Here is a 17,639-nt window from a genome sequence, read left to right on the forward strand (position 1 = left end):
AGCTGCAGTTATCATTTTTCCCCAATCTGAATGAGTTTTCTGGATGCATTTATTAACTATACTAGCAAAAAATCCCATTGCAACCAGAATGCACTCTCTCGCAGCAGGAGCCATAGCAGGTAACCACGGCTCCTTCGTAGCAGAGAAGCAAGGGTCGTTTGCAGTTTGGCCCTCTTTTGCAGTTTGTCTCTGTTTGTCTCTCTCCCTCACAGCAGAAGCCATAGCAGGTAATCAGGGGTCGTTTGCGGTTTTGACCGGGCTCTGTGTCTCTCTCAGGCATCTGAGACAAAGTGGCTAGCGTCCAAGGAAGGAGGGTGGGAACTGGAGAGGAAGGGCCAATCAGGATGTGGCCAGCTTTGCTGGCCGCACCCTGACTGGCCTTATTCCATCTTGGACAGCCAGGACACTCTCCACCCCCAGGGCTGTTTCACAAATATTAAGAAGAACAATGGATAAGGATTACACTAAGGTCCCCCAAACACAGGCCTGGAAGCGCTGCTCCAAACAATATTACAAACTTCAGCATTAACAAGGTTTAGGTATTTTCAGAAGAGAAGCTGTATGTTCAGTCAGTGTTCCAAACCACTACTCCAATATTCTTGGTCAAGTTTCTTCATGTTTCAAGAAAATTAAACAAACACTGTCTACAGGCACTGTGTTCAAACATGCATACCTTTTTTCTAGTTCTTGGATCTTCTCTCTTAAAGGTGCAATGACCTAAACACAAAAAATGACAAGTAAACAATATGTGGATCTTCTTGCACACACATGATAGCAAAAATATCTAGTCCCTAGCTATATTAGGTAACAGGACTGAGAATCACTCATTTATATTAAAGCGATGCTCTCAAATCACACACTGCAACACAAGCGTGTAACTTTAGAGGGATGCGAGGGACTTAATAGAATAGGGAGAAAAAGACCCTAAATCTTTTTGCACAGTTTATACACCAGCAAAGGTGAAAACAAGCCCACATGGGCCCATACTGTCTCCTGCTAAGAAAATAGCTGAGTTCTACCTCACACCAAGCTTAAAAGCTGAAAAATGCCCCCAGGTCATCCCGATACCAATGAAATGTTAACACTGTTAACAATCCATAATTGTCTCCATGGCCTCAAATATGGGAGTGGAACTTTGGCTGCTGCTGTTTACATATTTTCTTGCCTTGCCCCACTAGAGAAAATGTGGATCCAAATCTCTGTCTCTTACATTCCAAACCTACGTGCAGTTACTCCAAAGAACATCCCGCTGAGATCTGGGAGGTAAATACAAATAAAATGGCTGCTTTTGACTGAGACAGCAGCATATCTCACACGTCTCTCCGAAGGGGAACTAAGGTAAATCCCAACCGTCTCACCTTCTTTATTGAATCCCCACAACAACCCTGTGAAGTAGGTGAAACCAAACGTATGACTGGCTCAAAGTCACCCAGCAAGCTTCTATGGCAAAGGGGCAAGCCAAACCTAGCTCTCCTACATCCTAGTACAACACTCTGACCAGTACACCCTGCTGCCAACATTAAAAATAATAGTTTAATTATCTCCATATCGCAGATGGGGGGTAAACGAGGCTCAAAATGGGCAAGATGCTGAGTCAGCCAATGCTAGACCTTCCTACCTTTTAAAAGTCACCTTCACTTAAGCCTGATTTACTCAGAAATGATGGGTGAGGGGAATTAAACTCTTTCACACCCCAGGCATTGGTTTTGAAAATTGAAATGTACATTTTAAAAGGTGGTGGTAGGGGAGCAATCAATACACAGTCAAAGCAGAGAAGGAAACAGTGGAAGAGATTTTTATTAGGTTTCACCAAGAGATCCTAAGTATTTCAACAAGCTGCTTTGTCTAGAATAATATATAAAAAACAGATATAAATTTGCTCCCATAAACATAAATATATAGAAGACTGCAAATTGCAGTTAAGCCTCTGCACTTCAAGCCAAAGAGGGGCAGCTGGGAGGCAGGGGAAAACAGGCAAAAAGTCAGAAAATTTTTCATTTCTTTAAACAGATAATAAGACTATGTTGGAGGACTGTTCACAAATATGTCAAGCAGTCTATGCTACCCAAGTTATGAATGATGCATGTTTTAAGAACAGGAAAGTAAATTTCATATGAACATTAGAATTGCACATACTGACAGACATGTGTTGCCCCCCGCCCATTTTAAAACTTCTGGAAATATCAATGCAGAGACTACCTCTTAAAAACTGAGAAACTGAGGCAAGATATTGTTTCCCCTCCTGCTCATTACCAATAATTTTTGCTGGTCTCGCTTCGGTGCAGCTGATGTACAAGTATTAAGCAGTCAAAGCTTTTCAAATTTTTTCAGGAACTTTTTCAGGAAAATCTGTGCCAGGAGGCTGCTTTAACTAGCCCCCCCCCATCTCTCCCCCCCTCCAGTACCAGTGACCAAGCCTTAGTATTACAGTTATTTATATGTTATAGATTGTTTCTTGTATTGTTTATATGTTTTTATGTAACTGCCCTGAGTTTGGTTGCATTTGTGAGTGGTCGGTAAGACCAGATATGAAAATAACCATGCTGGAAAACATGAAGCTAAGGATGGCATCCGGAAGTGGGTGGTGGTAGCACAAGCATCTGAAATCATTCCTATTTCCTTCCCAGGCTCGATTCACATGGACACCTTCTTTCAACAACACAGGAATATATATATAAAGAAGGGCTTACAAAAAAATGGTTGGATGGGCAAGTAACAGGGTACACTAGTATATTGACTATTTGTAGCTAAGGAAAGCTGAAGCTGTGCTTTAAAAGGGTTGTAGTATCACACTCAAGATTACAGAAATGACAGGCTGTTACTGTTGGAGCGAGAGATGGATTGATTTCACTTGGAATGGCTCACTAAACTCAGGAATCTCAGGCTCTTGAAGTGCAATAACTTGCCTCTCAAGATTTCCCCCTCATTCCTCTAACAAGTCACTAACATGCTATTTCTCTGAAGTAAGCTATCACAGATGCCTAACCTTGCCCCTTTATTGATGTCTGAGCATCATGTATCTAGCTCTATCAATGTCTGAGTGCCATCCATCTAGTGCTATCAATATCTGAGCCTCATCTGAGGAATTTTCCCCATTATCGTCTATTTTTCTACTCATTTCCCCGTCCTTCCCTCTCTGGCAAATCTACAACCAACCATTGCTTCGAAACCATAAAGATGTGCCTACATAGCAGGGATTCAGGGACTGGCTGTGATATATTGAGGGTGGAATTAGAATCAGAGCGTAAGTCAAAGTGCTGTTAAAAAGCACAGCTACAGGTGATTTGAGAAACCTGGTAACTTTACCTCTGACCCCCCGGAGCTGTGCTCGGAGGGGTGCCTCAGAGGACCTCAGTAGGAGGAGAGGCATATTCAACATGAACATAATGGAATCTGAGTTGTCCCTGAAATATATGTATTTTTACGTAGACCACCAAATATCAAAAAAACATATGTAAGTTGGTTGCATATTAATGTATTTTGATGTTTTCATGTGTGTTGATTGTAGGTTATCCACCATAAGAGCTGAGACAGGTGGGGTCATACAAGCATAAACTAACTATAACATTTCTGCCAATGAATTTGTCATTTTCAGCATAAATGAAGGCCACCAAAACTGCATACCAGAGTATAATGGATAATTTAAGAACTGAAGCAACATTTCAGAGGGAGGAAATAAAAGGCTGAAGATTTGTTTTTAAAAAAAAAAAAAACTTAAGAGGGCACAGTCATATCTAGTAATGAAATTAGGGGAAATATATCAAGTTTGCAGGAGCAGAACACAATAAAACCCATCTAATATTAAGTAACCAGTGTACCTCTTCAATCTTGTTTTCCATTTTTTGATCACCATTATCCTGGATAGACCTGTTGGTATAAAGCCACAAGAGAACACAAGACTGTAATAATAGCTTTGCAGTGTCACACAAAAGGTCTATCTATTCCAAGAATAAGTCTCAAGCAACAGCTAGGTGCTCCCTGGAAGTCATAAGCAGGGCACGAAAGCAACGGTCATTGTCTGCTGCCTCTAGAATCTCATAATCAAGACCATTCCACCTTCATATAAAGAACAAAGCAAAGCACAATTACTTTTTATCATGTAAAATTGTGCTACTTTACAGATATGACCAGAACATAAGTTCCAAAACAATGTGAACGCAATACAGTTTTGTGTACCCACACACTCTCGCATGCCACATGAAGATCATCAGGTGGGATCCAACAATGCACATATACCTAAAAAGATCTGCAAGCCTCAACACATGGGCACAACGATGATATTTTTCAGGTAACCGAGAGTACAATTCAGTTCTGCACTTGCCAAGGGTAGGACATCTGTGGGTAACCAAAACTTCATGTGTACAGAGTTCAGCTGCATTCTTGATCTCAAGGGTCATCATACAAAATGCTTTCTGAATGTGACCCATGTTCTTAACCAAGCCCAACTAATCTTATGAGCTTTAAAGGCTCTTGAGCAGAATTTATGCAACACATACAATTACAATGAGTGATGCAACACAGAACTCAGATGACTTTCAGCCCGTTGCAGCTGATGGAATAGCAAAAGTAAACATTTTCCAAAGAAATCCAATTTGACTCTGAACATGCATCAGGAAGTAGGGCTTTTAAATGAAGACTAGCAACATAGTCTCTTTTTAAAAACCCGACTTCCTGATGCATATTCAGAGTCAGATTGGATTTCTCTGAAACAGTTCAGCTGCATGGGATATCTATCATAATACTGGAACAAACAGTTTAGCCTTTATTGCTAAGCAAGATCTAATGTTCACACTGCAAAAAAAGGTTTCAATGAAAACTTAGTATTTTCAGAACTTGATTTTAACTTGCATCATAATGCTCTTTAACAGCATTAATTTTTTTGCTGTCTACAGCCGGGGAGGCCAAACTGTGATTCTCCAGATGTAGTCTATGGCTATCTGGATAGTCACAATTTGACCACCCCTGGTCTATGGTATTCATTCATTTGCTTATGTGGGTTTTAAATCAGATTATATGAACATAATGAGAAGATAGAAAAGGAAACTGCAAGTGCCTTTTACTAGTGAGTGCAAGTGTTGGAAAATAAGAATGGTATAATACTGAAAAACTTATTAAATTCTTCAGATGAGTTCCCATGGGATTTTACTGTTAATAATTGTTTTGAAGTCTGTTTTTAAGTACCCTGAACCAACCAGGAATTTTAGAAGCCATAGAATAATAGAATAATAGAGTTGGAAGGGACTTCCTGGGTCATCTAGTCCAACTCCCCAAACTATGCAGGACACTCACAACCCTATCGCTCATCCGTTGTAACCTGCCACCCCTTTGAACCTTCACAGAATCAGTCTCTCCGTCAGATGGCTATCCAGCATTGGTTTAAAAATTTCCAAAGATGGAGAACCCACACCTCCCAAGGAAGCCTGCTGCACTGAGAAACCAGTCTAACCACCAAAAAGAAACTATTCCTCAGCCTTTTAAGAAGTGAAATCACATATACTAACTTTTCTTTTTTCTAGAAAAATAACTGATCATTGCAATACAGTGATGGCGTTTGTACTTCCTGTAAACAGAGCGCTGCACTTAAGAGTGGGGTGACCTAGTCCCGGATCTCATGGTAAATCTCTGCTAACAGATGGCATTTCAGTCAACGAAACAGGATTTCCTTGCCTACTTCCGCTGCAGTCTGAAATGCCCTCCAAAATGTGCTCCCAACGGAACACCCTAGAAATAGCATGGACTGAATTGGAAGTCTGCAACAGGAGTTATAAGATGACAAAAAGAAAACAGACCAGTTCCAACTAAGATTTAGGCTCAAATTCCAGCAAGGCATGAAGCAGAGAGCACTGATCCAGCAACCATTTCTCACCATAACCTATTTCACAGGCTGTGGAGCAGAAATAAAATGGAAAACCCAGTATACACACTACCATCAGCTTTACACAGAAAAGACTACCATGAAGAGAATAGATGTACAGTGTAGCTATCAAATGCTATCTTATATAGGATGCTTTGGGCTGATCCTGCGTTGAGCAGGGGGTTGGACTAGATGGCCTGTATGGCCCCTTCCAACTCTATGATTCTATATAAAATGCTTGTGTTTTGTGGTATGGGGTTTCCAGTAGTTTTTACAACAGAAGGGGCAACAGTAAAGAGGATGGCAAAAACATGGCTCTACTGGATACTGGAGTTGAGGAATTAGTCACGCTGACAGAAGTTACATTTCTCCCCGTCTATTTCTTCTTCACCATACATAAGGCAAATAAGAGGCAACAGACCGCACTATTTGTAGGGGCACCTTCATTACCTGAGCAAGAAATTGAGATTTTTGTCCTGCATTGACAGAGAAATCCAGAAAATAATTTTTTAAAAAAATAACCAAAACCCACATCCTGTTTGCCCCCTCACTAAGATCTGAGGCTGGCTACTTTTAACAAGAGAAATCTCTGATAGTTGTCATTTATTCCCTTCTCCTCTTCTTCAAAGAAGCGAGGGAAAGATTTGGGAACAAGCAGAGATTTCGTATCCAGAAAACCATTATAGTTGATATCCATAAAGATGTTTTTAAAAGTTACCTCATGTTGACGACGTTTCCCCATACAGCTGCATGAGAGGGGGGGAAAAAAGATAGAATGAATTAGCATTGCTTAGCAATTTGAGGTACTTTAAAATACATTAATCTCAGATCTCTAAATTAAGCTAGTCTAATGAGTAACTATTCTTTTTAAAAAGACACAGTATACATCTAATTACTATAAAACTCAGAAACTGACAAAATGAACCAAAATAATTAGTCTTCCAGAGTTAATAATCAATTGTGACAATTAACTGAAAAAAATATTCAGCACAGCAAACTGTAGAAGGCTGTCAGACAGCATCTGAATTTAATGTGTTTCTCTTTCAAGTGCTCTTCGATGAATGCCTTTCAGAATAGAAAACTGCACTACAATTTGTGTCTATATTATTACACACAAATGTTCATAAATTCCATGCATTAGGTGATTGGTGGTGGTGAAGAAACAGTCATCAGAATTGGTTTACTTAGTAGACTCAGCTACACCTCTATGACTTTCAACAGATTACACCTGGCAGGACAAGATGTTAAGCACAAATCACTGAAAATTATTCAATGTGCCATCTGTTCATATCCATGGACCGTTTATGCACTGGGAACTTCACTGCCCCAGCTCCCATGCAGGAGCACAAATCGGAGGCAGATGAGGCACACCGGGCCAAATGCTCCCCCGTGTGGGTGCAGGAAGAGGTGGAGCAACCTGCCATGACTAAAACTCCAGCCTGCAGCCCAGCATGAAACCTCCATGTATGTATGTATGTATGTATGTATGTATAGTAAGAAAACGCTACAAGAAAAATGACAGAAGGTGACAAAACAGGCTTGATGCAGATTAGATTTCAGCCAATTAACAAGTCAGCTATGCAGCTTGAAAAGAATAACGTGGGAGAACAATGGGCAATGGGTCATTAATAAGGGTAACATCAAAGGTTCTAAAATAAGTAACTTCTGATTTGCATACTGTATAGAGAGGGGAAAGGTGAGGGGTTTTTTAAATGGACTACTACCTTGTTCTTGTTCCAACACTACTATTATGCCATAATGAATGTGCATTGTTTCATGGAAAATACTAGACACAAAGCACAAATTAATTCAGCAGCAGTGTTATCCTGATCAAACTGATATTTAATCACAATACTCTACTAGATTCCCTAAACAAAGGCAGCTCTTGATTAATATAAAAAACCAAAGGCAGCTCTTGATTAATATTAAAAAAAACCAAAGGCAGCTCTTGATTAATATAAAAAAAAACAAAGGCAGCTCTTGATTAATATTTTTAAAAAACCTTCAAAATCACCCTTCAGCATGAGGAGGACATCCAAAATGCTAGTTGTAGAGACACATTACCTGCTTTTTAACATTTCTTACAGGTGAAGTAAAATAAGTGTTCCTTTCCCACCTTAAATCCAGCATTGTATTATTAAGCATCTTAATATTTCTGACATTTTCCAATGTCAAAGTAGTGTTGTGGTATAAATATACCTACTGAGAAGGCCAAGATCAAATATAGCTTTCTTCCTTAGGCATAACCATTTCTCTATCACTAGCACTGAAAATGTTATCCAACACCATGCATTTTACAGAACATTTATGATTTCCATCTTGCTAAACAGGTAATCCATTATAATGAGGAACATCCTTGAAATATTCCACCAGGCCAACGGATTGCAAAATATATGCCAGCAAAGGAAAGTGTTGTTCTAAATGTTTTGGAAATGTTTTCCACAACAAGAAAACAACTCTATTATATGCTTTCATTGGGGCTGCTGCAGCAAAGCTATCGGGAAGTAGCTGGCAGCCATTAGGAGCACAAAATCCTGATTTTACAGCAATCACACTGGCTTTCAGAGTTGGTTTTCTGATTTAAGTCCAAGTGCTTTATTTGGGTTTTATAGTGCTTTACACCAGGGGTAGTCAACCTGTGGTCCTCCAGATGCCCATGGACTACAATTTCCATGAGCCCCTGCCAGCAAACGCTGTTTTGAATTGTAGTCCATGAACATCTGGAGGACCACAGGAGGACCACTATAAAAGAAAAGAGGACGACAGAGAATGAGGTGGCTGCATGAAGTCACTGAAGCAGTCGGTGTGAACTTAAATGGACTCTGGAGAATGGTAGAGGACAGGAAGGCCTGGAGGATCATTGTCCATGGGGTCGCGATGGGTCGGACACAACTTCGCACCTAACAACTGCTTTACAATTTGGGACTAAGGTATCAAGAACCCCCTTTCTCCCATACAAATCTACCTGACAATTAAGATACAGCATCAAAAACCTGCACACTTACCCCCAAATCTAAAATGTAGTGCATAGTTACATGCACGAGGGACTTTTCAGTGGCAATACCACTTTTAAAGAACATATGGCCAAGAGTCACACATCCTTCTCCCTTTATTGGTTTCCTATTGCTAAGTTAAAATGGAATTCTTCCACCGGGAACTTGGATTCTGTTGTTGCCCTCATTTGTATGAATTTTTAATGGCGCCTGTTGCTTATGTTAACTTTTTATTGTTTTGATCTATCTTTTAATTCTGACAGCTGGCTCTCCACGGTTCTGAATATACTATATTATAAATACAGCCAATGATAATGTGATTCCTCTCTCCTCCACATCTCCACACGCATCCACAGCCTTCATACCAAGTGAGTTCTCCCAAGAAATATAGTTCATAACCCAGAGAAAAAAATATCTATTAAGTATTTTGGTTCTTCAGCATTGCTCTGTGAATAGCAGCCAAGGCTTGATACTAACTATGAACCATTATTAGGAACTTAGAGAAGGGAACACATCATTGTAAGAAAGCTAAAATCCACACTGACTTCTAATAACCTGGCGCAAAACCCATGGACAGATTTGCAGCATGGGCAAACTGCATCTTGGTACTCCAAAGCCCCTAAACAGCATATCCCTGAAAGAATGCACCAGTTGTGCTCCTTAGATCAACTCCCACTCCATGTGCACTCTCCCTGAGATTTGCTCAATTTGCCTCAGCCAGTCTACAGCTGCTGCCCTCCTCAAAGAGGTGAGAGGGGTATGAACAGGATGACTCTTTAGAAAGAAATGCAAGGCAGTCCTGCTTCAAATGTACTGATTCAACCCATATCACAGTATTAGCAACCTGATGTCCCTCGGCTAACATGGGGCGGTTTGGGGGGGGGGGTTAGTGGGGTTAGTTAGTGCTCGCCTGTTGCCTAACATTGATAAAGTTGATATTGTGGATTGGTTTTAAGGTTTTAACTATGGGTTTTCTTGCAATCTTTTATCTTGAAAACTGCCATAAGGGAACGGCGGTATAAAAATGTAACTAATAAATAAATTTAGGGAGCACAGTTGATTAACCAGGGCCTTGCCTGTCTCTTGCTGTGGTTATTCACTGTGATTGTATTATCTTGGTTGCTTTAATCGCTACTACACAGTTTATTGGCATGCTATTGTAAACTGCCTTGGAGTCTAGGCAGAGGGAGGAGCCGGAATACAAATGTTTGAATAAGCATATTTTAAAAAGCAGTTCCTACATTCTCTTGTTCTAGGCAGACTAAAAACTCAAGGTAGGGCCACAAAGAAGCAAGCAGCTGTTAGTGGTTTCTACTAAGTTTCATACTATAAAACAAACCTATAACAACGGGGAGCACCACTCAGAGGAAGTGCCACCACGGTTGGACCACAGGCAGCAGTATCTCCGGAGAACAGGTACAGCGACGTAACAATAGTTTTTCTATAAAGGCCACTTTACTATCCGGAAGAATTAGACACAGGACTTTGAATAATCTACTAATTTTGAAGGCCCATTATGCACGGCCGCCGAAACAGCGATTTCGGGTCACATGGAAAACGTGGAGGAGGAAGAAGCGGAGCAAACAGCTTATGCACAGGATGGGACACAATGGCAGCAAAGCCCAGAGTAACCAATTATGCACGCGGTGACCCCGGCGCCGCTTCTGGTTGCGCCCGGGTCACCTGGAAGCTGTGCTTTCTTCTGTGTTTCGCTAACGCGGCTTTTTCAGCGGCATGCACCGAATCTGCGGCCAGTTGCAGCCGGCTCCATGCGTTATCGGATTTTAGTAGCTGCCATTTCACCCCGAATGCCCGCTACCCCCCCCCCCCCGTGCATAATGGGCCAAAATGAGGCTAATTGGCTGAATTTTTTTATTGCTTTGATCACTACCGAGTGGTAGAGATAACTGATTCAAGCATTTTACCTGCCTTGCGTTGGACTAAGAAAGGAGGTACATTTTACCCAAGAATAATCGCTCCGTTTACAGTTTCCTTCTCCTCCTGGGTAATAAAGATGAATTGAGTAAATCTAACTGTTAATTGCAGCTAATAACAAGTTCTCTGCCCTGCCCCAAGACTGGTAGATAAGCAGAAAAGCATACTTAAATCTACTATTGTGCACCTAAAGGCATGACAGAAGCTTTACCCAAAGTGTCTCAAGGTCTTTTCTCAATACATAATTAATCAAATGTTTCATTTGGCACCTGTGTGATTTTATAACAAAAGCTGAGAAGGCAAGCAAGAGTGAAGGTCTACCTAATCTTTGGAAAGAATACTGGTCAGAAATATATAGAACTGTGACAACGAGCTCAAAAAACCCCCTGAGCTGCAACTACTGCTGAATTTCTGCAAGTAAAGTCTGAGTAACTGTATATTAGAACAATCACATTCTTGTTGTAACTTAAAAAATAATTTGCCCACAAGTTTTAAAATAAAATATATATATATTAAAATTAAGGAATATATTCTTGGGCTATAGTTGTTGCTTAGAGCTGCAGCCAGAATAGCTGTTCAGTGGCATCTTTCACTGCTTAGAATTGCGTGGATTTGAAGCCTCTTGTGGCGCAGGGTGGTAAGGTAGCCGACATGCTGTCTGAAGCTCTGACCATGAGGCTGGGAGTTCAATCGCAGCAGCTGACTCAAGGTTGACCCAGCCTTTCATCCTTCCGAGGTTGGTAAAATGAGTACCCAGCTTGCTGGGGGATAAAACGGTAATGACTGGGGAAGACAATGGCAAGGCCACCCTGTATTGAGTCTGCCATGAAAACGCTGGAGGGCGTCACCCCAAGGGTCAGACATGATCCAGTGCTTGCACAGGGGATTCCTTTACCTATAGCGGGAATTCTAGCAATTCCTGGTACAATAACTAGGATAATTTCTTCTTTCTGAATATGTAGGGCACTGCTCTACGGGTCAATGATTCTGGAAAATAATAGCTAAGAGAATTTTTTACTGTGGCCTTTGAATTTCTTCTCTGAACTTATGCTGCAAAGCTCCTAGGCAGTGTTATGTGAATATGTTATGTAATAATTTCAGTTAGGTTTTCAGTTTATCAAAAAAAAAAGGATTTAGAAAAAATCAGAGTTAACATTTCACCATATATAGCTAAGAGGACTCTTCCATTAATGGAAATGCTTTCAGAAAGAACACAGACAAGGTCATGTAGCCACTAAATACGTCATTTCACAGGAGAGTATGAGGCCAATATTATCTGCACATATACCTGCAGAAGTGGATCGATCAGGCTGCTAAAAGCTTTTTCACTTCAGCATTATTTGACTTAAGAGTAGTGTGGGCGATGAGGGCAGTAATCACCAAGGAGATTATGTTTTAGAAGTGGAAGATATTCAGAAAGGTTATATACCAAGAAAATAATGTTAAAAAGACATGGCAGAACCATACTTAACCTACCGGGAGAAAAACAGGAATTTAAAAAGGGTTTTAAAAAAACCTTCCAAAACAGAGCTTCCCCCTTTCCCTACCTGTTACAGCAGGAATTCTGTGGCCCTCCCCTGGCAGCACAGCTGAGCTCCAAGGCCCAGCTTTGAGCCACGGAGCTCAGCTAGCGCTGGCCACAGAGTCTCCCCTCTTCTCAGGCTGGCTCTGCTCTCTGGAGGGCGGGACCAGCCTGGGAAGATGGGAGCCACCGCAGCAGAGCTCCAAGGCCCAGCTCTGAGCCTCACAGCTCAACTGCTGTAGCTGCCATCTACTGGCGTGCTCCTAAGGCAGGACAACGGACATGATGTCCATTATTATTTCAATTTTAAGGAGTGCACCGGTAGATGTGTTCCACATCAAAAAGAGGGGTATAAAAAACCAACTCTTCCGCTGCTTATGCAACTTGAGGTGAGTTGCCATTCAAAGATCCCTTTAGAGAAATGGCACACACATGAATCCCATGAACATCCTGACCAGCACAAGCAGCAATAACAGAAGAGAGCTTACCACAGCCTCCTCCTTTAAAAGCCACCCAGGTCAGACTACTTACTGATTCAATCTGCTTCCATAAAGGGTTGCAACTCATAGGCAGTACTTGATTGGCTAGGCATTAGTTCAGAGGGGGTAAGGAGAGTGCAATAAAAAGGTAAAGGTATCCCCTGTGCAAGCACCGGGTCATGTCTGACCCTTGGGGTGACGCCCTCCAGCGTTTTAATGGCAGACTCAATGCCTTCCCCAGTCATTACCGTTTTACCCCCCAGCAAGCTGGGTACTCATTTTACCGACCTCGGGAGGATGGAAGGCTGAGTCAACCTTGAGCCGGCTGCTGGGATCGAACTCCCAGCCTCATCGTCAGAGCTTCAGAGCATGTTGCTGCCTAACCTAAACAGAGCTACTCCACTGTAAACCCAACAAAATCAAAGGGCTTAGACTGGAATAACTCACATAAGATTGTGCTGCTAGTCACTTTTATAAGACTAGCCTTTCTCAACTCTCACCCATTTAGGAAACCCTTCCAATGCCCGCAAGTAACCCCAGGATTTCAGAAAACCTTGGTTGAGAAAGCCTGCATTAGACATTTGAGACACAACTAGCACCAAGCATTAGAACGCTCCACCTCCACTCTCTTTATAACTGTATGTCAGTTGATGAAGTCTGTTGATTTAGGAACGTCTGGCGATTTCTCACACTGTACCAGTTCCAAAGGGCTTCAGAGCTAGCCAGGTCCTTTTAAAGGTTTGGTAGGGCTATCCCATTTTATTCCCACAACATGCATACTATTGTTAATTGTCTGCAGCAAGTTTTTGTGCCCAAAGATTTTTTCTCATAGCCCATCTGTATCATTGAAGGAAAAGTAGAGTAGGAGCCACCCCAAGCCTTCAAAAAGCTTTAACATTACCAAAAGTATAGTTAGGCAGAAGTTTTTCTGGAACACAATGGAACACAGGGGAACCTTATCTCTGATAAGAAAACTCAGGAACTACTGCATGCCAGAAGGAAGGGTGGATATTTAGCCCACAGCCATGACCTTGTCAGTATTCAAGCTAATACAGATAAACAGAGTAGAAGTTTACAATGAACTGCCACTAACCTCTATGCAGACTTTCTTTAAAGCAATAAGGAGACAGAAAAGACAAAATTACTGCAGGAAATGGGGAATATAACTGGGAGGAGGAAGAGGAAGAAGTTCTTATATGCCACTTTTCTCTACCCAAAGGAGTCTCAAAGCAATTTACATTCACCTTCCCTTTCCCCTCCCCACAAGACACCCCATGAGGTGGGTGAGGCTGAGAGAGCCCTGATATTACTGCTTGGTCAGAACACCTTTATCAACACTGTGGCAAGCCAAGGTCACCGAGCAGGCTGCATGTGGGGGAGTGTGGAATCAAACCCAGCTCACCAGATTAGAAGTCCACACTCCTAAACAGAAAATACTGACCCCCCCAGAGGGTGGATAATACCCCCAAATAACAAACCCCACTGGATTTATCAAGCAACCAAGAAGTCACAGGATACACACATTACTTTCCAGAATTACCCTATAGAAACTACAGACAGGACAACAACACACAATGGATTAGGATACAATAAAATGGCAGATCTTAAGCACAAACATCCTGCTGTTTCTACACAATCCCAACACAGTTAAGAGTTTGAGAAACATGAACTTCCTATCCTATTCATTTGTATATCACAACAATACTCCTAACTTTTTGCTTTTCTATTATAGTTGTTAGTTTGTTTACTCTTGTTAATATGACTATATATATTTTAAATAAAATTAAAAATACAAAAAATAAAAGAGCTTGAGAAACATGATACAAACTCTTTAGTCCAGGGGTAGTCAAATTGTGGCCCTCCAGGTGTCCATGGACTACAATTCCCATGAGTCCCTGCCAGCATTTGCTTAGTCTACCTGATGTGATATACTTCACTCACCTGCCATAGAATATCCCAAAACTAAATCCATGATCTTAACACAATCAAGCTTCCTCCCCCTCAGTCTTTTGCATTGCCAGCACAAGAAGAACCTCAAAGCAAGAAAGCAGCATCCAGTCCATTAACATGCCCTCAAGGCATTGTTGCAGAATGCAGCATGTGTACTTGAATACTCATAATGGGACACACAGTTTTCCTGTAGTTCATGCACTGTGTCCTACTCCCCCCCCTGCCCCAGATCTCTGGGTATGTTTAGAACAAAAGTTTACTTCCAGTTAACCATTCACATTACCTGCAAGAGCCACCATTCTATAAGACTAAAAATCAGTACAGATTACAAGAAGAGCAAAGAATGATAGCAGTCATTTATTTTGACTGCTATCATAGGCCCTGCTGCCCCTTACCATCTACACATGCAGCAGTACATGACCATATGCTCTCCCTTCTCCGAGCCATTTAATTCATACAAATGCATAGCCAGAATTAGCTTGAATATGAGAAATCATTCCAGGAAAAGTGAGACATAAGCATCAGAAGAAATAAAATGTAAAAGAAAACATGTCCCATATCCTACATTTGCCTGTAGTTTTCCAAAATGTCCATGTAATATCAGCTCTTAAAACATTGAGCATAGCTTCATCCACACACACAAACTGACAGGATTTTGGTTGAACCTAGGGCCCTTCGCCAGACTGACTGAACATCTGGTTCCCCCCTCCATTGTCCCAAGGCATGAACATCTCAGGATGGGGGGGGGGATGGGGAACGTTTATCGCTGCCTGGATGTTGTATGTATTGGGTTTTAACGGGGTTTTACTGGGGTGTTTTGTTTTGATATTGTGAACTGCCACAAGATGCTTGGGAGTGGCAGGGTATAAATCTAATTAATTAATTAATAACAACAACCTCATTAGACTCTGTCAATACCCCTGACCTTAGCTCTGAAGGCTGCCATCCAATTACAAAAGGAAGTTGTAGCTTTATGGCAGCCCTACAGAAGTTACTGAAGTGCCCGTACACAGCAGTGAGGCTATACACTATAGACACATGATTGTCAACGCCAAGATCTCCTTAGAGGACAATTTCCTTGTCATTTCAGCCCTAATATTACAGGCCTTGTGCTGCCTAGTCCACAAAGGCACTTGAAGAACAGCTGTCGATTATGTCAGGATATCGCCCAGTTTGCAGAACATGAAAACTGTCCCTTTGCTACTCATTACCAAGGAAGAGAAAAAAAGCCAGAGAATCTGACCTAGAGATAAGGATCCTATTAAAGGTCAAGCAAAGATAGATGTTTCTCCCACACATACTACACTGTATGCATTACAAACAGGTTATCTTAGCCATCCATTTCAGGCACAGAACAATATGCTGTTACGCTGTTTGCAAGGGCTGACAAAACGAAAGGCATTTGACAGATTGGCAACCCAGCTATGCTGTGAGCCAGCCTTAGCTATCCCATGTGCGTGATTCAGCTTCCAACATGCATTCGCAGCATCCAGAAAAGGATGTTTTCCAGCAGCTACTAAATGCCAAGCTCTGCATGTGGAGTAAACAATGCAGACACCCACTTGCCACAACCAGTGGGGGAAAAAAAATCAAAACATAGGATCAAACAAACCCACCGTGTGAAATTGCCCTTAGCCTGGCAGCTGGATTCCCATCTAATAGAAAATCTTTCAAAATATATAACCATTCTTAAATATACACGAAAATCGTAAACCCGTAATATTACAACTCACAAAGGTGTCGGAGAAGTTCTCTGTCAAGACATGCACAAACAGTACCAAGTCTCAAAATCGGTGGCTGTCAGCTTTCAAGTAAACAGCCCAGGCCTAATCCGATGACAACTTCAAAGGCTTGAGTGTTTTGTTTTTAAATTTCCCAAAGTTTTGGCAGGAAAGACAACCAGGAATCAGCATACGGCTTTCCCTTCCTCCTCCCCCTGCAGCCCGTTCCCCAAAATATAACTTTAGCGGGGCGGGACCTGGAAACCGCATCAGACACGGGTCGAAATAGTCTACCGACTCCCAGAATTACTATCTCTTTCACACGTTCCCGCTCTCCCAACTCGTTTCGGTGCCACCGTTGTCTTGGTGCACCGCAACACCTCTGATGCTACCCTTGCAAAACACGCAGGCACTCATCCACGCCAGCAGCAGCAAGAAGGCAGCACGCAACGACCTCCCCCTTGGGAAACGGAAAGGGGCTCCCCCCAACTCCCGCTGGCATGACTGGGCCGAATGAATGAGAGCCCCCCCCTTACCCCACACCCACCCTCCCTGCTTCCACTTACAGGCGACATAGGCGACCAGGGCGAGCCCCATGAGCAGCTTCATCCTCCTCCTCCTGTTGACGGCAGACAGCAGGCGCTGCAGCGTGCCCTTACTCAACATCCCCGGCGGGGAACACAAGGAGCAACCGGGCGCCGCGAAGCATCTGCAACCCGGGGACCCCAGCCACGCCGCGCCGCCTCAGCCCTCCGCGCCACCAGCGGCAGCAGCCGCCGCCGAGCCACTTCCCCGCCGCAACCTCCCCCGCGCACGCGCCGCTCCCGGGTTCAGCCGCCGCAGTCGACATGGAAGGAGATCCGAGCGGCGGAAGGAGAAGACGACGCGCCGGGGGGGGGGGGGGAGTGGATGAGGTCACTCCGGACGACTGCGCGTGCGCGGGAAAGGGAGGCTGGCTGCTTTGCAGGGGGAGTGAACGCCTTCGGGTAGCCGCCTTGGCAAGGAGGGATTCAAGTGGTTCAGCCGCGTTGGCCTGCAGCGGCACAAGAGAACAAAATCAGAGTCCAGCGGCAGCTTTGAGACCAACAAAGATTTATTCAAGGCGTGAGCTCGCTTGCACTCGAAAGCTCACGCCTTGAATACATCTTTGTTGGTCGTAAAGGTGCCACTGGACTCTGATTTTGT

The 17,639-nt window shown here is 42.7% G+C and overlaps 1 protein-coding gene across 1 annotated transcript in view; it reads right to left on the minus strand.

Moving 5' to 3' along the window:
- UXS1 (UDP-glucuronate decarboxylase 1) overlaps positions 1–17,314 on the minus strand; it is a 41,758-nt gene extending 24,444 nt beyond the window's left edge. Inside the window, exons 1-4 of the mRNA XM_077343602.1 lie at positions 17,021–17,314; positions 6,573–6,600; positions 3,819–3,867; positions 674–717 (exon numbers count right to left, since the gene is read on the minus strand). Of these exons, the coding sequence (XP_077199717.1) occupies positions 674–717; positions 3,819–3,867; positions 6,573–6,600; positions 17,021–17,120 (221 nt within the window). The 5' untranslated portion in view covers positions 17,121–17,314. The remainder of the gene's footprint in view (positions 1–673; positions 718–3,818; positions 3,868–6,572; positions 6,601–17,020) is intronic.
- Between the last annotated feature and the right edge of the window lie 325 nt (positions 17,315–17,639).

This window comes from Paroedura picta, chromosome 6 (genome assembly GCF_049243985.1).
Source record: "Paroedura picta isolate Pp20150507F chromosome 6, Ppicta_v3.0, whole genome shotgun sequence".
NCBI lineage: Eukaryota > Metazoa > Chordata > Lepidosauria > Squamata > Gekkonidae > Paroedura > Paroedura picta.